The 21,750-nt window shown below is 39.6% G+C and overlaps 1 protein-coding gene across 1 annotated transcript in view; it reads left to right on the forward strand.

Annotated features, from left to right (window-relative positions):
* Positions 1 to 21,166, forward strand: part of atp9a (ATPase phospholipid transporting 9A) — a 34,553-nt gene extending 13,387 nt beyond the window's left edge. The window contains exons 14-28 of the mRNA XM_030423455.1: positions 730 to 939; positions 3,787 to 3,948; positions 5,439 to 5,531; positions 5,654 to 5,737; positions 6,594 to 6,764; positions 7,640 to 7,738; positions 9,485 to 9,574; positions 9,835 to 9,979; positions 11,014 to 11,078; positions 12,084 to 12,239; positions 14,354 to 14,418; positions 14,674 to 14,782; positions 14,884 to 14,941; positions 16,869 to 17,072; positions 19,324 to 21,166. Of these exons, the coding sequence (XP_030279315.1) occupies positions 730 to 939; positions 3,787 to 3,948; positions 5,439 to 5,531; positions 5,654 to 5,737; positions 6,594 to 6,764; positions 7,640 to 7,738; positions 9,485 to 9,574; positions 9,835 to 9,979; positions 11,014 to 11,078; positions 12,084 to 12,239; positions 14,354 to 14,418; positions 14,674 to 14,782; positions 14,884 to 14,941; positions 16,869 to 17,072; positions 19,324 to 19,460 (1,848 nt within the window). The 3' untranslated portion in view covers positions 19,461 to 21,166. The remainder of the gene's footprint in view (positions 1 to 729; positions 940 to 3,786; positions 3,949 to 5,438; positions 5,532 to 5,653; positions 5,738 to 6,593; positions 6,765 to 7,639; positions 7,739 to 9,484; positions 9,575 to 9,834; positions 9,980 to 11,013; positions 11,079 to 12,083; positions 12,240 to 14,353; positions 14,419 to 14,673; positions 14,783 to 14,883; positions 14,942 to 16,868; positions 17,073 to 19,323) is intronic.
* The last annotated feature ends 584 nt before the right edge of the window (positions 21,167 to 21,750 follow it).

The raw sequence follows: 21,750 nt of genomic DNA on the forward strand, positions 1-21,750 counted from the left end.
CAAACTGAAAAGAAAAGATTGAAATTCCCAAATCTCGGGAAAGGGTCAAACAAACAGACATGAGCATTGTTTTAAGAAACATATCAGTTTTGTGATTATTGTTTGGTTGAATGCTTCCTGACCTCAGATGTCACTCTTTGTCCCCCTTGACACCAGAGGTTAGTGAGGCAGGAAACAGGATTAGCCCACAAGCGAAGCACTGACCGGACTTCTTTAATGACGCTACCATTAACCCCTGGAACGCACAGCCTTCTAAAAATAGCAAGGCCACAATGCAAAAGCAAATTGTTCATATTTACTTTAAACATCTGTTTATGTTTACAGGCCAGATCAATGATTGAAACTTTTTTTTTGAAGCTAGTTCCCAGACTAATACCTTCACTTCTCCTGCTAGTAAACTCTGATCTTAAATAAGCTTTTTGAATGTGTGTCCTTATCTATTATTGTATAATATTGTATCATAGAGTTATATAAGTGTTCCAACATACTGTTCAAGCATCTTGTTATTTTATTCAATTCAACACCACAGATTTTTGTCACTCCTACAGCTTGTTTTTTTTTTTTTTTTTTAACAGTACAAATTGTTAGCTCTGTTGGCAACAATAGTTGCAATCTCTTAAAGAAACCTTGACCACAATGCTCCAAGAAAGGGTGTTAAAACTCTCTTGTATAACTCAGATTCCTGTGACCCCGTCTTTTGATGACAATACCTTCTGTAATTCTCTTCAGCCCACCCATGACCTTCCAGCCTCAAGGGCTCCGGCGGCCACTAAGGTCCGCAAGACCATCAGCAGTAGAGTTCATGAGGCTGTGAAGGCCATCGCCCTTGTGCACAACGTGACACCAGTGTACGAGGCCAACGGTGTGACAGACCAGGCCGAAGCCGAGCAGCATTATGAAGACACATGCAGAGTCTACCAGGCCTCCAGCCCAGATGAGGTATGATGTCCGGCTACATAAAATAAATGTTCCTCCAGTTATACTGATACTACATTGAGACTGAGACGAAGAAAATTCAGTTTTATTCAAAACACCCAAGGCATGTGCTACTAATTAAGGCTGCACCATGTGGTTAGACAACTACATTGACATCATTTTGCAAGTTATTGTGATGAGTCACGATTTGCGGGAATGATCATCTTTGCATCACAATTTTTATTGTCATTGAAAAAATTTCTTTCAAATCCTTTAGTTGTTTTCAACATCTTTTCTTACATTGTGAGATCAAACTTTGCAGGCCAAGGGCATCTCTGCAGCATAACATTACTTAATTATAATGCTGTTTTGTTTTTACCTTTTTTTTAATTTGAAGCTTTTTTGATTTGGATATTGCACTTGTCTATAATATTTCAATTTATTGTGCAGCCCTACTACCAACAATGTTGGCTTAAACAACATATCTTGTATATTCTTTATATCCTAAGATGTATCATGATTAACTTCAGTGATTTACTTCACTTGAATGTTTGAGCTTCACTCTACAGAATTATGTATGTGCCAATTTTTACCAAAGTAATTGAAATTGTTTGTAAAAAACAAACATATTTCAAAAATGTCTAGAAAGGATCCTTAACATTTTATCATCTGATATCTGATCATCTTATAGCATCATTCAAAAATATTTCTTATATATTAGACTGAGAAAACATTCTCAGCTCTCTCTGGCCTTACAAAAATTTGACTTTGTGAGAAAACTTGTCATTTAATTGCTAGAGGGCAGGTCATATGCCTCTTAAATTGTAATAAGCAATGGTAATGATAAATGTTATGCATATACTGATAGAACGTTTAGACAGTTTGAAAATATCAAAATATGTTTAGTTAAAGGAGAGAGGTAAAACATACATAAATAAACCAATAATATCAACCAACAACACGCACATTAATTAACATTAACATTTTTTTTTTCTTGCATCCGTTTCCCACATTTATTATTAACAGTTGTATCACTTCCGTCAGAGGATGTATGTAAATACAGACACAAATACACACAGGCCTACATGTATATGTTGATAATATTTCAACTTGACTTGTTGGGAAATGTAAACTTCAACGTTATTTTCTCAAGGACAAACATGGAAGGGCCAACAGGAGAACAGACTTCCGAGTCCTCAGTTTTTGTCACTACAGGCCATTATCTTGAGTGTCTTCACTGCTTTCTAATTGAAGGCCAAATGGCATTCCACATTTATGTCCTTGATCAGTATGAATTCTTTGAACATCAGGAAGAAGGCTGCGGAATCTGACTTCGATCCATTTCCTGCGGCGTAAATACGGATTTCCTTAATGTGCTCCCCGGCCCATTGCACTTATCCCCTTTTGAATTTCCTCTTTGATAACACATTTTAATAGAGTCCTGTACATCTGTCCTTTTTAAAGATTTGTGGTTTATATAGTGAGATGGAAATTGAACCATTTCATTCTTTTAGGTCACATTTGATACAAATGTAGGCTGTTTGAGTTGCTGCTGAGCCCTGAAGTTTGCTTTGTATGAGTTTGATACAATCTGGAGCAAGATTCAGTTTGCTTTCCTACAGCTTTCAGGAAGTCTTAATATAGATCTGGTTTTGGCTGTGAGCACTATGGACACACTGTCAGTGACTGTTGAATGCATGGTTTTACCTATGAGGTGAAAAGTGACGTTTTACCACATACTTGTCAGTTGTGTAAAGATATCTACATGCAGATGAAAACAGATATTTTTGCTCTTACATTAAAATCAGACTCATCTTGTGCATTAGAATCAAATGGCTGACTTATATTTTGTGTGATTCACCAGTGAGAGTTTTCGTTCTGAATCACTTTGCTTTTCAGCTCATAAAAAACAGCCATCTGGTGGTTTTGAGTCAAGCCAACTGGATGCAGAGTTATTCAGTCCAGTTAGAAATCTGCAGCCAACCCAGATGCTGCTGTTACAAGGTGGTGCTGTTGTGGCCGACACCAGATCCAAGAATGCCTCCACAGTGATTATTTCTAGACTGTGACTAAGCACAATCTTCATATTTCCCAACCTGGATGACAAACATTACGGTAGTCTGAGCTTTTCTGACGTTAACGCGCTTCGGGTCAGGCATTGTTAGACTACGTGGTCACGTATTTCCAAAATAAGGAAATTTTGAAACCGCACAATCTGTGGTTGTAAAAGTGGAACATGGCAATCTTTGTTTTTTTTCTCTCATCTGTGTCCATTCGGCCGCTCTGCTATTAAACCTGTCAGAAAATGGCTGATGAATTGGGCTTGTGATTTGGCTTCTGGTCTGGAAGTTATTGGGCAATGTCATCTCCCCTCTTTTTCTCCTCACATTGACAAACACACACACACACACACACACACACACACACACACACACACACACACACAAGCTAACATTGTATTAATGGATGTCATTTGTTATGTCCTTCATACGGAATCAAGGCAAAACAGTATTTTCAGTTCAGAAATGGACCCTAGTTTATCAATCAATACACTTGAGTGCTGAAAATGCTTGAGCTATTGATTAAAGCTGAATGGTTACTGTGCTCTCTCACATCCTGCCCAGTCCAAAGTGCCCTTCACTGTTGCTTTATCTTTTCTAATTCAATAAATGGAACATCGTTTTGACAAAATGGTTTTACCATGAGAATAATAAAAAGCAGTGGTCAATTTTCTCTCTTGCTTCCTGTACCTGAGTGATGATTATATTGTATCATTTGATAAAAAGCATAAAATGTAAGCAATCATATTCGCCCTCTATATCCTTATTTTAATGACCACACACTAAGGCCTTTGCTGTGTGGTGTTGATAGGTGTCGCTGGTGCAGTGGACTGAGAGCGTAGGTCTGACCCTGGTGGGTAGAGACCAGTCCTCCATGCAGCTGCGGACCCCTACTGGCCAAATACTGAACTTCACCATCCTGCAGATATTCCCCTTCACCTATGAGAGCAAGAGGATGGGAATCATTGTGCGAGTGAGTGCCAAGATCATTTTGTTGCTGGTCATTTATGTTCTCTTTTGCCGGTTGATTTGCAGCAGCTGTTGTGCATTTTCATTTCTTGTATGATTAAAATAAATTGATTCCCTAGTTTTCCCAATTGCTTAACCTTACTTTGAAATACATTTAAGAACAGCGCTTGTTGCTAGGAGGGCGATTGGGACTTGACTCCAACATCAACAAGGCAAACAAAAGATTCAGATTCAAGAGTATTATCTGAGAAAAACCTCACCTTGTAATAACCTGTGACTAAGTCTGATGACTAACATTACTTTTGTTGGCTGCACGATAACTCAGGAAGCTTGGGATTTTAAAACATGACTTCCTCATGATAATATTTTTAAACGCTTTTTGAAACCCCTGGTGAATACCAAAATAACTTATGCATTTCCTAGGCAACACAGAATCATAAAAGAGCGCACATGCCCCGTGGCTCACATGGGTATGAAGTGGAAATCCCTTCTCAGTTAAACACACCCAGGTATTTAAAGGGGAATTCTAATAGTTTTAAACCCGGGGATCTATGCTCACAGATTTTGGTGAGTACTAAGGACTAATAGGTGCAAAAAGATTTTGAATTAGGTTACTTTTTTGACAGGATCCCTACAGATCGGCCTCGAAGATCGACCTGTTTGTAAAAGAATAAGATCGTTTTTGATTAACCAGAAACAGCTGCTATGGCTCCCACCAAATCCTTCACAAAAACATAATTTTTATCATTATAAATCACAATTCATTAAAACTTGACAGAAACAAAATAAAACTCAGAAGAAAAACCTTATCGGTTTGACTTTCCACTGGTCCAAAAGTCACCATCTCTGGTTTAGTTGAAATAAACTCTAATTTCGAGGAGCAAGTTCTTGAAGTTTTCTTCTGCTTCACTTGCTTCTCTGATGTCAGCACTCCATCCTCTCCCGATATTTGAACATTTACAGGGGTGAAGTAAGGGTTGTTTATGTGGACCAAACTAGAGAAGGATTGCTGGAACAGTGAAAACATGACCAAAGATGATTTTAGTAAGTGCTAATTTCTTTCTGTCAAGTTTCATAAACTGTATTTTTTGATGATAAAATTACTTCTTTAAATGGAGTCTGGTGGATATGGCAAGAACGACATTGCGGCAGTTTTACTGTATAACTCCTTTCCAAAAAGGTCTATGTCTGTAGAGTTCTCTCAATGATGTTGACAGACACAGACTCATAATTTGAGCCCATCAGTGGCGAAACAACCCCTTTCAGCAAAGCTACTTTGACGGTCGAAGGATTAAAGGGCAGCCATTGCAGCCCATTTCGCTGCTCCTGTCTGTGGCAATCTGCTGGATTGATTGCAAAACTTTGTGTATCTATTAGTCACCTATACAAACAAAATATAAAAACATAGAGCTCAGGTATGAAAATACCCACAATCCCCTTCAATGCAAGATGACTCCAGTTTTTATATCACAATTGGAATAATTGTTTTTCTAGGATGAATCTACAGGAGAGATCACTTTCTACATGAAGGGTGCTGATGTGGTGATGGCAGGCATCGTTCAGTATAATGACTGGCTGGAAGAGGAGGTATGTTCCCTTCTTTTGCACAAGACATGATGAATGTAACAACAGTGATTTTATTCCTGTTATACATGACTCACAGGCTAATAGACTTGCTGAATCCAGATGTTGCTGACTCTGTTTTCTAGTGTGGAAACATGGCGAGGGAAGGCCTGAGGGTCCTTGTGGTCTCCAAGAAGTCCCTGACAGAAGAGCAGTATCAGGATTTTGAGGCAAGTGCTGTCTCATGAGATTAAGCCTGGGATTTGCACTCAACATCACAATACTTAAACATTCTGTTTGTCTGGCTCATGTTTGCTAGAGCTGGTAACGCAGGGAAACATCGACAGCATGTTAGATATCTCAATTTACACTCACACTGACAAAACCACAAATGCAGAATGATATTTCATGCAACAGGTTCTGTATTTCTAAATGTCAAAGTCTGTTGCCGGGTAATTAGAGGGTCCAGTCCATACATCCCCCCCTCCTCCCACGCACACACCCAGGCCCCACTCATTGTTTGAGCAGGGCTGGGCTGTCTCCCCTGAAGTCTTCACCCCCAGGCCCGTTACTGAAGTGTATAATTGTGTGAGCAGAGCTGGTGGGCAGCAGTGAGTCACCGACTGAGTCACACACAGAGTTTGTGTTCCTGTATGAGTCACACTCAGATTGTTTTTGCTTTATCTCACTAGCAAATTGCCCTGGAGCTGGAGCACTGACGATGGGCGTTAACCAATTGATCATGTCTGTTCTGTATTTTCAGTTCTCTGAAACATAGTAGCTCTCTGGGCTGCTTGCATGCAAATACCTTGTAATTTGTATTTAAACTGTAACTTTGATAGCCGATATGCAAACTTCTGTACGTGGTGAATGGTGTGTTATCATGCTGCACAAAGTTTAATCTCTGTAGGTGGCAAAAAAAATCTGCTCATGTGTGCACACTGTAGGGAAACCCTGTTTTAGTTGTTTTATTCTTTCTCCCTCTATTCCTAGCTGTTTCCCTTGTTTGGTCTTGCAATGATTCCACCTTATACTATTTTGATCTCCTCCCACTCAAAACATTCCCGTCCCTCTCCTGCTCCACAGGCACGTTATGTCCAGGCCAAGCTGAGTGTCCATGACCGCTCTCTGAAGGTGGCAACAGTGATTGAGAGTCTGGAGATGGAGATGGAGCTGCTGTGTCTGACTGGAGTGGAGGACCAGCTCCAGACGGATGTCAGGCCCACCCTGGAGATCCTCCGCAATGCAGGCATCAAGGTCTGGGGGGTAGCTCTCAGCAGCAACAAACTCATAAAAACTAAACATAGAAACAAGACATATGTTTTTCATATCTACCTACATGAACAAAAATCATCCAAGTGCCTCCTTGAAGTATAAAGGAAACAAGATTAAAGTGAATTAGAATTAATTATAAGGAGAATTTTAAGTGGTTGGTTGGTGCTTCAGATGGTTGATATAAAATATTTGACCACATGAGCATTTGTTTTTTTGCACCGGACCAAGAAAGCTGATTAGTCACTGGGATATAAAGGGTCGGTTCACCCAATATACAGAAAAGAACAAGAAGAAAATCTCACTTGGTTCAAGGTGCCGTACAGAACCGTTTAGCTTTATTTTTTCAGGTTTTGAGATAATAGATTTCTACCTCAGTGAAGTGAAGTTAAACTGGATTTTGAATTTTTATTATTACTTTTTTTAATTCAAAAGCTGGATCCTCCCAGAAAAAATGGTCCTATAACTTTTGATAAACCACAGAACATGCTGCCAACTTTTTCCGAAGGGTCTATTTCCTCCATAGAAAGTAGTTCTGATGAAAACGTATGCATGGACTGTCAGAGTAACTGGAACATTGCTTCTGAAAAGACATCAAGCAATTATTAAAATGTCTTCATGAGAAGTAGAAATTAGATTCCTTTCATGAAGAATTAAATCTGAGTGAAGTCAGGAATAATAAATAAAACGCCATAACACTGCAGTTAGGAAATCCTTTTTATGTTATTTGAGTGAATAAACCATTTATATTATAACAGAAATGTATAAACAAGTTTAATTGGAATTTCTTTTCAGACATCAGTGCATCTTCTGAATGAAAAAAAAAGATCTCTTCTACACGTCACTCTGTTTCTGTGTAGGTTTGGATGCTGACAGGAGACAAGCTTGAAACAGCCACATGCACGGCTAAGAACGCTCATCTGATCACCCGCAACCAGGACATCCACATCTTCAGATCCGTAAGTGCAAGACAAAGACCCCTCTTCCTCTTATATGCACATAAAGTGGGTAATAGTTGATTTTAGTACCACATGGGTCATCCCAGTTCAATGCAACACTGACAGTTTCCTGACTCCATCGACCCACGGGCATCTATCCTCTGTGAGACCAAGACCCATTAGCTAGTGGTCAGACAACCCCACACAACTACGCATGCAGGCCAAGCCAGCATCCACAGCTGAATAAATCACCTCCCACCAGCAAAAGCATCCAAACCACTGTCAAAGAGAACAAACAGGCCTTCGCTCAAACAGAGGAGAAACCAGCTGAACCACTCCCAGAGGGAACATGCAGAGGGCTCACTTCCTAATATGTTTTGCAGGTTTCGGGCTCTCCCGCGGCTTTGATAGTCCGCTCTGCCTTCCCCTCTGGAGCAGTGCCAGAGCAGAAGGAGAGCCTGCCATATAGGAAGGTTACAACTTGCGTACAACTGCGGTTACTGGAAGAGAATAACAATGGTTGGCACGGCTTGAAAACCTCCGTCCCAGTGGACGGGGGAGTGCTGACTGGGCCTGCAACACATACATCTGGATTAGTTTCCTGGTGGCCACCAATGGCCAGATCTGGATTGACGTATGAATAGTCAGCGGTTGAAGGATATTCATTCCAGAGCATAACTCTTGTCGACAGATTAACACCATGCCCTGTCAGTGCTGCATTTTTGGAGAAGTCTATATTTGAACCTGGCACAATTGTTAGGGACCTCAGTTGATTTTATAATACAGTATACTCCCCCACATTCCAACTTTGATTTTTGTACTATTTTGACCCTCCCTATCAAGCATTTGTGTGCTCCATAAACATTTAATAAATGGTGTATAGCATACTGTAATCTAGCTATGCATAAGAAAGGACATTTTAAAATGTTTATTAATGTATTTCAACAATTATGATTTACCCTGATGAAGACACATATCATGTGGGTGCATTGCTCAGGTAGTAGAGTGAGAGTTACGTCTTGATGATACGATTATATCATGATTTAGTTTCATAAAATTCTGCTTATTGAAGTCATCTCTCCAGGCAGATTGTAATTAAAAGCTGACAGAATGTATAGTTAGTAGGGTAAAAAATGAAAAGCAGGGACCAAAGTTCATTTTATTAACAGATTTTTGCTTACATGTCCCATGTATTGTTTTTAAGGCTTCAGTAATCTGATTTTTTTAAGATGATCTGGTAATATAAAGACATTAGCTTCACAACATTATAAATTAACTTAATTTTCGGCTCTGCTTTGTTGACCTAAAAATGTATCTGATGATTGTATGATTGAAATATGTAGATGCTTTACAGGATGGAGGTGTATGAATGTTTAATCGTTAAAGTAACAGCCTGTAACAGAACTGTCCTAATGATTTTTTATGCAGTGAGTAAATAAACATCAGTTGCAACTTAACAATAAACAGTTGCTTAGTGGTTATTATAAAGTGTTACCAAATACTCAGTGTATTACTCATAGATGGCTTGTAGATATTTAACTCATATCACCCGGCCTTATCATTTTGGTATTTTGCTGCTTGGATTTTTGGCAAGTATTTTGTTGCTCTAACATTTGCCGTCATTGCAGCTGGAGGGAAAATAGCCGCCCTGATTCTTAGGTGCTACCAGTCTGATAACAATCAGGATGCTAAGACAGACAGATTGTCATCCTAGATAATTTTTTTTCTTTGTGTGCGTATTCTTAAATGTGGTTTCTATTGCCATAGGTGACAACACGAGGGGAAGCCCACCTGGAGCTCAACGCTTTCAGGAGAAAACACGACTGCGCTCTGGTGATATCAGGGGACTCGCTTGAGGTAAAGTCTGAGTGCATCTGTGTTTCTTACCCTCCTCCCACTGACTTCTATCTCCTTATGAAACTCTGACATCTTCTCTGTGTGATGCATGATAAAACTCGTTGCCATTGAAGCATCTCTGGAAGTGGTATCTGTGGTCAGAGTCACTTTCTAAACCGCAATAGGAGCTTAACTGTAAGCTAAGTTGAGGTATTAAAGATCCACAGTTGAGATCAGTTATATGCGGCGCTCACTCGTCCATTCTTGTGGGTTTCTTGCAGGTCTGTCTGAAATACTATGAGTATGAGTTCATGGAGCTTGCATGTCAGTGTCCCGCTGTGGTTTGCTGCCGATGCACCCCCACTCAGAAGGCCCAGATAGTTCGGCTGCTGCAAGAGCGCACAGGCAAGCTCACCTGCGCTGTAGGTGAGTAGAAAATAGAAACCGTCCAACAGCTTTTTTCACCGGGGAATTCAGTCTGTACAGTTGTATTTTTTACTGTGGGTTTTTTTTTTTACCATTCAACAGCTTCTTTACCTTCTCAACAGCTTCTTCTCCAAATATATTCATCTGTTTCCGCCACAAACCTCACCAGCCCTCCCAGAATAACCACTAATAAAAGTCCACAAATAAACAGAGCTGATTTTTATGTACACAAATACTAATAATTACAACTCCTGATTCCAAAAGATTTGGTGTGTAAAGCATAAATAAAAAAAAACAGAATGCAATCATCTGCAGATGTTAAGCTTGATTGATTTCCATAAATTATTTGTCTTTCATAATTCTTATCACTGCATATCTACGGCCACACAATGGGGTACCTTCAGTTGTTTGTTTCTGCCTTAGTTTGAGGCCACTTAGCCATGTCAGGCTTCATTACACTCATCTGGTTCCACTGTTATAATTTAGGAAACGGTTATTAAGTTATATTAAACTCCATTATTAGATTTTGCAGGAACTAGAATGAATAATTGCCTGAAACATGTTGCTGGCATCATGGTTTTCAACTGCGTATGGGCCACAGGATGAGCAAATTATCACATTCTGTTTTCTTCTTTGGAGCTGGTGTTGTATTGTACTATGTATCAATTGATGATGATGATGGCACATGATAACTGATAATATAATTGATAATATTGATCACTGAATTGAACATCAATCAGTCAGAATATTTTCATATGTGCCTTTTTTGTGTGTTATTGGATATTTTTTTCTAATTGACATTGTTTTTCTCATGAAGTTGAGCCGTACCACCCACCCCTTTATCTCACCCTTTATTTTTTGCAAATTCCAAACAGATATGTCAATTTCCTTTCTTTGGCTGTAGTCCTGATCTCTTTATCAGGCCAAATTTAGGGAGTGCCTCTGAAATACACACACAGACACACACTAACAGTTTGTGTTCGTGAATCACTGATGTGAATCCTGACACCTCCATGGCTTTTGTTTTCTCTTAGGGGATGGAGGAAACGATGTCAGCATGATCCAGGAAGCCGACTGTGGCGTGGGAGTGGAGGGAAAAGTAAGACTCTCTCCATCTCATCGCCCCACATTGACGTGCCGCTCTCACAGATTTTTGCTTTGTGTTTCCTGTCAAGATCTCTCTTACGTTCAGAGACGTGCACACACAGATGATTCCTCTTCATGAGGATCTATTGTCTGAGTAGAGGAAACAAAGATGACAGGATGCTTTTTTTTTTTCTTTTTTTTTAATAAAGCAAAAGTCTCTAATCAGTCACCGCTCTGTAAAATCCCTGTCACGATGGACAGTTTGCACAGACAAGGACCTCAAGCATGTGTCAGCAACGATACTACTTGCAGAAAGTTTTAGACTTTTGGGGAAATTATCTTTTTCCCTTTCTTGATGAAAGTTAGTTGAGAGGATCACTACCACTCTTAGCTTAGCATAAAGACTGGAAGCAAGTGGAACAAAATCTGCCTACTCTAATTAACTATTTATATCCTGTTTATGTAATCCGTTTCAACAACTGAAGTGTAAAAACAACAAGTTGTTTTTTTTTTTTTTACCAGAGGTTGTATATGGAAATGTCTCATGGATGGGAGCAGTATCTTACTGAAATCTCTGCTGGTTGTCTTACAACCTCATGTTGACAATTCAAAGTGCTTTACAAGTAATGTAGTAAAACAAAATGGGTAGTTAAAATGATGAAAGAGTTAAAGTCAAAGATAATAAAAACTATCAAAATAATTAATACAATAAAATAGGAACTATGAAAATATATTCAATATTTAAAACATTTGTTTTTGAAAGTATTGTCAAAAGCATTTCAGTGATTTATGAAAAAATAAGTTTAGGCAGGAATCTCAAAGAGTCATGACTTTTATTAATGTCATGTTAGCAGGGCGTCCACCTTCAGTCTGATCTTTCTGTTTCCAAATAACAAAGTTGTATGTCTGTCACCGTACGATCAGTTCATAATAAGCACCCAAAGGACTGTTTTTTTAGGTCAGCAAAGACGTCTTGTAGCTTGTCCTCACTGCCCTCTGTTCTGTGTGTGTTTGACAGGAAGGAAAGCAGGCCTCGCTGGCCGCCGACTTCTCAGTGACTCAGTTTAAACATTTAGGCCGTCTCCTCATGGTCCACGGTCGGAACAGCTACAAGCGGTCTGCAGCCCTCAGCCAGTTTGTCATCCACAGGAGCCTGTGCATCAGCGCCATGCAGGTACAGTACAACTCAAACATGCTGCCATTTAGGTTTGTGTTCATCGGTCATGTTGAAATTATACCTTTGAATTACAAGTGGTTAACAATTATTTTTATTCAGCAAAACTCTGTGCACAAAATTTTGATGGTTAGGGTTACTTTCCATAGTGTGCAATATGAAATCTCATACAAAATAAATTTGAGCATCAGAACGATTATTACACTTTAAAATGATTTCCCTTTATAATAACATGAAATAATAAATGATATAATCAAATGATGCTGTCAAGCAACACAGAACCTGTAACAGTCATTTCCACAAGTTTATGGAAAAAGCTATGAGAAAAATGTTAAATGACAGAGTGAGAGTGACTTTTTAAATTACTTTATTTAATGTATGAGGCTATTTTACTGTAAGTATAGATAATATTTACAGATGGAGAGTTTGACCTGAGTAAATCCTACATTCATAAAAATCTAAATGATGACTGAGATTTTTCTTCACCGCCTCAGTTCACATTTTGTCTTTCGTACCAAACAGAGCAAGTGCTTTTAAACAAAGTGTCAAACATTCAATATTTCACTCCCTGATAAGTTTCAGTTCATCTGAAATACATTGAACTTATCTTTTACAATTGACTTACAGTCACTCAATGTTGTTGTAACTGGGACATTTTGAAAGTAATCAAAGGAAGGAAATAGCATTTTTCCTTTTTTTTTCTTTCCTTTCCACTACTGCCATACATTTGACATGAAAGTAATTAGAAATGCTGCCTGCAGTGCTGCTCACCTGATTGCAAACATGCATAGATTCAGTGATCCGCACAGTACATTGAGTAATAAACATTCAAATTTGTACTAGCAAGAGGCTGCTGCGTACTGAAGACTGAGCATGTGATTTAGTGTTTTGCTCTTGGCATGTGAGGAAAGCATTTTTTGTTTAAAGGCAGGAATTCAGCGGTCAGCCCGTTTGACTCTTTGCCGCGAGACTTTGCCAAAGCTATCATGAAAGACGGTAAATTATCAGGAAAAGAATTGATCTGTCGATATTAAAGTTGAGGCAGGGAGTTCTGGGTCATGTTTATTCATGACACCTAAAAATCTAAATGTGAGGAGGAAACGATTGGGGCGGGGCAGGGAGAAGGTTCAGGGGTGGTCATGGAAGGGTGGGGTGCTCAGTGACTCAGAGGAGTCAGACCGTGGTGCCCTTCTGAGCCCCCCTGAGTCCTGTTCCCATGCCCCAGTCCAAGCTTAGCCCCCGCTGTGGAGGGACAGCCCATGACTCACTGCATCATGGATTTTGGGGTTTTAGGGAGGCCCTCCTCCACATGTCTCACATTAACACCAACCACAACCGCAGCTGTGACCCGTCTGGTTTGGGGCCGCCTGGCTGGTAGGTGGACTAGTTGACAGCTCAATATTGGCATCATCCATATGTTGAAGACACGTGCTGGAATTAGCAAAGCAGTAGCGCTGCGGTAGAGCAAAGATTGTTGTGGTGTTGCATTTTATGTGTTGGATTTAGCTCAGTGATTACTCAGAGTGTGACTGCCCTTTTGATTTGTGTTCCACTGTTCCAGGTTCATGTTAAAACTTTCATTTTCTTTTATTTCTGTGACAAAAAAAATTGATTGCAACTCTGATTTGGACAATATAGTTAATGTTTTACCTGATCAGCTTCATAGATTTTTTATAAATCTATGCTTATTCTGAATATGATGCCAGCAGCATGTCACAAACAGGTTTGGATAGGGGCAGCAAAGACTGGGAAAGTTGTGAAATCCAAAAACACGTTTGAAACATTTGAAACAGGTAAACATGTTCATTGGTAACAGGGGATGGTATCATAATTGGGTATGAAAGGGGCATCCTCAGTCATTCACATCCAAGGAACACATGATTGTATAAAGGATATTACTACATCGGCTGGGAACACTTGTAAAACTGTTGTCAGGAAACTCTGTTTGTTTGCACTGATTGTATTCTGTTCTCATTTACGTTTTACAAAGCGTCACAACTTTTGGGGAATCAGGGTTGTACTTACGTGGCATTTGAAAATTGTTGCCACTTGATTTCAACCGTCATCATCAAGAATGACTTTAGGAAGAACTCTTTTTCTCTCTGTTTCCTTAGGCGGTCTTCTCCTCCGTTTTCTTCTTTGCCTCGGTCCCACTCTACCAAGGATTCCTGACGATTGGGTGAGATACAAACTCAGACTGGCGATGACTTATCAAGAGAGCATTTGGCTGCCTTGTCTCCCTGGCATTTCCTCTGTGTTAAAGCTCTGTTGAAATGCGAGAAGGGGGAAAATGTGAAAGTATTGACTTACTCGACTGATGAATTTCACTGCTGAATCTAACAAAGAAATGTGTGAAACTTCTTGTGCATTTGCCATTTTATCGAGAACATACTGTATTCTCCACACTGAGGTCACATGGGTTTGTCTCTTGCAGCTACTCCACTGTGTACACCATGTTCCCCGTCTTCTCCCTGGTGCTGGACAAAGATGTTAAGTCAGAGGTCGCCATGTTGTATCCAGAATTGTACAAAGATCTCTTAAAGGTATTAAATTCACGTTAACAAACTTACTGTTACAGTGCAGCCAGATATAATACACAGAAACATGTATGAAAAGTGGTAAATATGAAGTTTTCTTTCCACAGGGTCGACCGCTGTCTTTCAAGACATTTCTAATATGGGTCTTGATAAGTATCTATCAAGGTAAGGAAGACTTTGTACACTTTGTTGATGATAATCAGAGTCACAAACTGCTCCAGGAGAGATGTATACTCTGAGTGACCTCAGTAAAAATCAGCCGTCCACACAAACGCATGTTATATGCTCAACATCCAAAGCAAACATACAGTATGAAAGAATCACCACTCATAAAGTCAGCAGTCATGTTGAAGCATTCAAACAGTATATTAGTTAAACATATTTGTCTAGTTGTTTGCAGATGTTCGAGAGATGAGATCAGACACCAAGGCCCAATCCCAATACACCCTTTGCCTCGATCACTTAACCCTAACCCGACATTTTGCTCATCCACGCCTTAAGAGTGTCCCAGTTCTTGTTGGGATAGAGTGGTAGGGCAACTTTAGGGCTGCATTGCCCTCCTAACTGAGGCTCTTCACACTTCAGATCAGGGGTTATGAGAACTTTCTGTCATTATAATGGGTTATGTACCTTTTTTTTATATAACAAGCATATAACAATCGCTAGGAGTTTGCTCTTGTCGGGAGCTAACTAGCAAGCTAGCTAACTTTAAATTTATATTGCTGATTTATGCATGACAGTCTCACATTCTGACCTATTTCAGTGTTGCATGCACTCCCTGTTAATAACATTAGAAGCCCAACCTTTAAGTCCAGCTGCAAGGTTTCTAAACTTGGTACCACGCGTCTAATATCAGTGCAGATGAAAACAGCATGTCGGAGATGTCTGGTCACGTCTGTTAACATGAACACAATCATCGTCTGCTGATGACGTTGGAGGGGTTTTGAAGGGTTGTCCCATTTCATAGCAGGATATGTCAACCGCTAGCCCTTGTAAGTTTGTTCTGAGCAGCAGTCATAACAAGGGGTGGGGGTAAAAAAAAACACTGATGAGCAAAGATAAATAAAGGCATCTTCTCTCCTTTGTGACACATAAGGCCGTAACAGCCCACACACTTTCTTCTAAACTTGTGGAGGAGTGTATTTGTATTGACTTTGTTTGTCAAAAAGCCTGAGGTTACTCTCCAACATGGATCATTTGCAGTGAAAAGGTGTTTACAGGGGCGTCACAAGCTACGCCCCGAAACTTTTATCTATTTTTGTTTAAACGCGAACATACTTTTGTATGACTGATCTTCAGCTGCTGTATAATTATAAGTACTGTGGGTCTGGTTTCCAAAGCACAGCTCTGTATGTTGGTATCACTTTACTCATAGTTTATTCTGCAGTACCTTATTTTTGTATTTAAGTGGTTTACGGTGATCAAATAATTATAATTTCCACTATCAAGTGGTGTTAAAAGATATCAAGTCAATGACAGAAATCATCTGAGGGGATAAGGACCCTGGGAGGGGATCTTGTTCATTTGAAGAAAATATCATTTTTTTAAAAGTGATTCACATTCAGTATGAGGCCCATAAAACCAACACAAGGCAGTGAAAGGTTCTCAGAGATGTCACAATTAATTAAATGAAGCAGAGGATTACATTGTTAGTTGTTAAAATGGAGGGTGAAAAGACATTTCATGTCCTCCAATCAGTTGTTTAAAAATAGATAAAACCAAACCTTTTCATATTTTTTCACTGCCTCCAGTCATTAGATAAAACACATTCAACATGTATTAGTCTTACTCCACACTGCTTTTATTTTTTCAGATTCTTACCTGGTCTTGTCACACAATTAATGATTTATCTATTCCCTAATTTTTCTTCCATGTCACATTTTCCATTATCCTCATATTCATATGATAATATAAGGGCTACGTCCACGTATGTCCAGGGTCAGCTACCTAGATGCTGCTAAATGCAGGGCCTCCATATTTCTGATCCTTTCACTCGCTCTAACCGCTCTTCATCAAACCCAAGACTGACTGTACACTGGATAAATGTTGTGCGGGTCTCACTCTGAAGTTAATCCCTCTTCTCACTCTACAGGAAGCATCATCATGTACGGCGCGCTGCTGCTCTTCGAGTCGGAGTTCGTCCATATTGTCGCCATTTCCTTCACCTCGCTCATCCTGACGGAGCTGCTCATGGTGGCCCTGACCATCCAGACGTGGCACTGGCTCATGATAGTCGGCGAACTCCTGAGCCTGGCCTGCTACGTCGCCTCACTCGTCTTCCTGCATGAGTTCATAGGTGAGTGAGCACAAAAACATATGTACATAAACTCCTAATCTCGCCAGGGCAGGAGGCGACGCTGAGCCTGCAGCGACGTATTTCATCGAGACAAGAAAACAAAAACGCTGTCTGCATTAATTTCACCGCAGCCTGATTGATGTTATTGTGCTTTTGTTGACCTTGAAATAGTACGTCAGCATTCAGCAGTAGGGGAGACCTGCTTGTTCTTATTATGCCTCTGGTGTACAATAAGCCGTGTTATGCGGGATATTAGGAAGGCTAAAGGTGAGTGCATTGACAAGTTGTCCTGGTGTGGAAGAGGCTCGGGGCACGCCGTAGTATCAAAGAGGAAATGCCAACTGTCCTGTCAGTTTCCTGTGCACTACCAAGGTTCATGTGTTTATTACAGTAGAGGTGTGTTAGTAGAAAAAAAACACTAACAACAAAAAAAAAAAAAAGATTCATAGCAAAAACAAGTCTGAAACCAAACAGCTTTTACAGCAGAGGAAGGGTGTGTTATTGTTGGTCTTTATATGACTCTCTGACAGTCTGCATGTTTCCAAGTAAATAGATGTCCAGCATTTATTTACTTGAGCTTGCTAAAAAATAAGCCAATTTTAGTTGTGCCATATTAAGACCCGTGACATATACAATACACTGACCGAGAGCTTTCCAAGCCTTTATTTTCAGCTTTATGTGGGGCGTGGAGCTCCATTTTCAGCCTACAATCTCGACCACTGAGCATCATGACTGGCGTGTGGTCAGGGGAACCTTTTTTGGACACTTTGGCTCCCTCTTGAAGTCGGACTGGAATAGATTTTAAAGCCTATTCTTCTGTTGCATGTGCAGTTTACACACTTACTTGGACACTCTCCAAGGGAATTTGTTTGAAACGTCATAAGTTCATGTTTTTTCGTGTTTCTACAAGGACCGATATGATTCCAACCTCAGAACTTCCCTGTGAATCATCACAATTTACGTTTTACATTTTTTTCAGCATCAAAATAACCAGTGACGGCTGTTTGTCCACTCCAGTGGTACAAAACAAAAGCAAACAGGAGCTGCTAAAAGCTAATTCAGCATAACACAGTTCAAATTTGGGGGTTATTTTTCAAATTTGAAAACAAATCCCACAGCAGTGTTGGAGAGCAGTGTGCTGTGTGCGTGTCTTAGAAGTCTACCTGCCTCATCACACCTGAATCAAATGATAAGCTCATCATCAAACTCTGCTGAGGCCTGATAACACCCCTCCAGGGACAGGATTAAAAAACACTGAACTAGTAGTTTAAGGGGTGGTATGCATGATTAGCTTACATTGCTTCACTTTCTCATGAATATTAGTGTATTTTGTTTTGTTTTTGTTTGTGTGTGATTTGGGAAAAGTGTCTAACCCTCTAACTTTTTTGTTTGACGGTCTGTTATAATTTCTGTCAATTTGATTTTTTTTTTTTTTACCAAGACATTTGAACTGCTTTTTCCATGTAGCCAACCAAATTAGACTTCTACCTACTTTACTGTAGTTAAACTTCTTACAGTGTGGAGTAATTGCTAGCTTGCATAGCATTACCCACAGCTAACTCCATATAAACATTATACCTAAATTTAAATCTTCCAAAGCCCCAAATTATGGGAACTGTAGTAGAGTCCAACCATTACTTCATTTTTGGGGCAGATGCCGATACCAATATCGAATTGTAAAAAATTCTACTTTTGACATCAGTCGATATGCACACATTTTGTGTGCAGTGATCCCTCAAATGTGTTTATCATATGTTTATAAGCTTTGTGACAAAGATGTGTCATGAAGGCAGGATATTTTACAGTTTTACAATAAGCTTTATTGGGATCTAAATAATTATAAATGACTCCAACCATCTTTTTGGCATCTTTAAATCTCAGAATTTTTTTATTCATACCACCCTAACCCTACCAGAAAACATATACGCCACTATTTTATATATCTGTGTGGCCAATATCAGCCAATGAAATCAGTTTACTAACGTACTGGTCAGGTTCTGAACTGTCTCAGTTTGTTTGAGGGGTTCCTCACAGTGTCAGACTTTTAGGACCCAAATGAGACAAAAAAAACAAGAAAGCCAGGACCAAAATGTATTCATGTTTATTTAACAAAAAATGAGTTGATTTACAGTTACAGCAGATAAAACTGTCCAACATTTTTCGTTTGCTGCACAGAATGATAAAATTATGCTTTGTAATGTATCTGTTTCCTCAAACCTCTTCCTGATATTTGACTCTTCGTCCCTGCCAGACGTTTACTTCATCACCACGGTGTCGTTCCTGTGGAAGGTGACGGCCATCACGCTGGTGAGCTGTCTGCCCCTTTACATCCTCAAGTACCTGCGAAGACGCTTCAGCCCGCCCAACTACTCCAAGCTGACCTCTTAAAGACTGAGACGAGCCTGTGGCCGCATTTAAAAACAGAAGGGTGTCCCTGTCTTCATCCAGCTGAGCCTGCGCTTCGACCAGAGAATCAAACCCGGATTCATCCCCTTTAATTTGTTCTGAAAAGTTCCGCTTGGAAATGTGAAAGGACGGACGGTTATGTCAGGGACAGAGTGTTTACTGAGAGGGAGAGCTGGTGTGATGAAGCAGCGTCACTTGCTACACGTGTTTGATGCAAAGACTATCTGATGATTTCTCTCTGCCGAGCCTGAGTTAGTTTAAAAAAACTTATTTATTTTCAGCTCTCCTCTCAGAATTATGAACTTAGAAATGTCCTGAACAGAAATGTCATAAATTAATTTGAAAATCAGTTCAGTAAATTGTGCATGTCCAGTTTGTTTGAAAGGAAAGTAGCTGGAAAAGTTTGATGTCTCGTTCATGCTGGAAGCTAATTTTCTCTTAATTTTCCAGTTCCATCTTAAAGTAAAACCATTTCTATTGTTAGACGCTTAAATTGACGTAGCACTCTCACTCAGGACTTGATTCACACTCTCCTTAAACAGCGATCTCTAAATGGAGTCAGAGAATAACGTGGTAAAAAAAAAAAAAAAAAAAAAAAAGTTTACTGGCTAGACTTTGCATAAAACACACGTCTGCAAGTTTGTGTATTTGTTTATGCGTCACCGGGATGCTACAGCCCGACACGGCGGAGGTGGTGTGGTGGTTTATTTTAGCATGACCCGTGGTGTCTGATGTTAAATCTGTCTTTGTCTCTTTGTGTGGACCCTGAGTTGTTAGTGTTGGTGGAGCGCGGTCCAAACGGCCACAAAGGAGTGTTGGTTATTTGCAGCCGAAAAACCTCCCGCCGGGCATCCCGACTGTGTCTGCGAGGGAATGTTGCAGCCTTCTAATGTGGCTGCTCGGCAGGCCAGCGCCGGCCACGCTTCAGCATTGCATGATGACTCACTGTAACAGTGACCTAAAGCCATAACTGAAAATACCCCGGCGACCGGCGTCCAGCTGCCCCCTTTTCATGCCGTCTAACCCAGGGCCCCCTCACTGCTCACTCCCACTAACCTCCACAGTTCAGCTGTGAACAAAAAAAAAAGGGATCAAATCACCTCTCCTCAGTCACATACAATGTGAATATTGTCAATAAGTATTACTACTGCACATTGAGAGAAACAGCTGATAGGACACTACACTGCTCGTGTTTCACTTCATTAGTGGTGTGATGGTGGAGTTACTGTAAATAATAAGCAGCTAACAGAGTAACGTGAGCTCACTGTCGGTTATTTCCAAATTCTTCAGTTTATTTGGGGAAATATTTTTTTCACTGGTGACTTGATGAGTCTTGATGTGTCAAAAGAGCGTCCAGGGTGCCATAAAACTAATCATTTCACTAAAATGTCCGACTAACAATGTTAATCCCCACTGAATTTACGAGCTGTTTGCACAGAGTTTTTGTTTTGTACGACTGATTGTTATATTTTTATGTTATAATTACAAAACATGATGCTAAAAGTGGTTTGGTTGCTTGTAAATAACCTGTTTGATCCTTTTTTATTATTATTATTATTATTATTTATTAACATTTCATTTTAATGGTGTTGATTGCACTCAGATGAGCAGAACAAAAAAAAAAGGGAGGATTGTGTTGATGTCAATGTTGTGCTGATGATTAATAATAAATCTCATGTTTTCTTTTATTGTGCAGTTTTCCGTTTCTTCCATGTGATGATTTACAGAGTCTTCAGGTCCGAACAGCTAAAAGGATACGACTGGTTATTGTCAACAGATGTGTTTTTATGTCCCAGAATAATCAATTTTGTCGGGACATTAGATAGAAAATTGAATCTAAAGAAAAGTAACAGGTTCAACATGTTTTTGTTTTGCAGAAAAACGTACATCACCAACATTTATTCTTCTGACTGAACAAGTTCAAGTTACTTTATTAGTTTCCAGAGGTAGATTTAGTTTGCAGTAGTAGAGTCCTCATACACACACGTGGAAAAAAACAAAAAAACATAGATACACATTCACACATCATCCAACTTAGGACAGTGGAAATTAAAAAATGGCAAATTAAGAAGTTCTTACAGGTCCAGATCATTCTAAGATAGTAAAATTGAACTAAACTACTAATAGTAAGAAGAAAATATACAAAATGAATCAATAAAAATGATTTAGGTTGTAAAAACATACATAATGGGTAAAATATAAATAGATAAGTCACATAAAATAAGTACAGCAACAAGAACAACAGAACAGAAGAAGAAAACAGATTTTTGTG

The sequence above is a fragment of the Sparus aurata genome, chromosome 7 (genome assembly GCF_900880675.1).
Source record: "Sparus aurata chromosome 7, fSpaAur1.1, whole genome shotgun sequence".
NCBI lineage: Eukaryota > Metazoa > Chordata > Actinopteri > Spariformes > Sparidae > Sparus > Sparus aurata.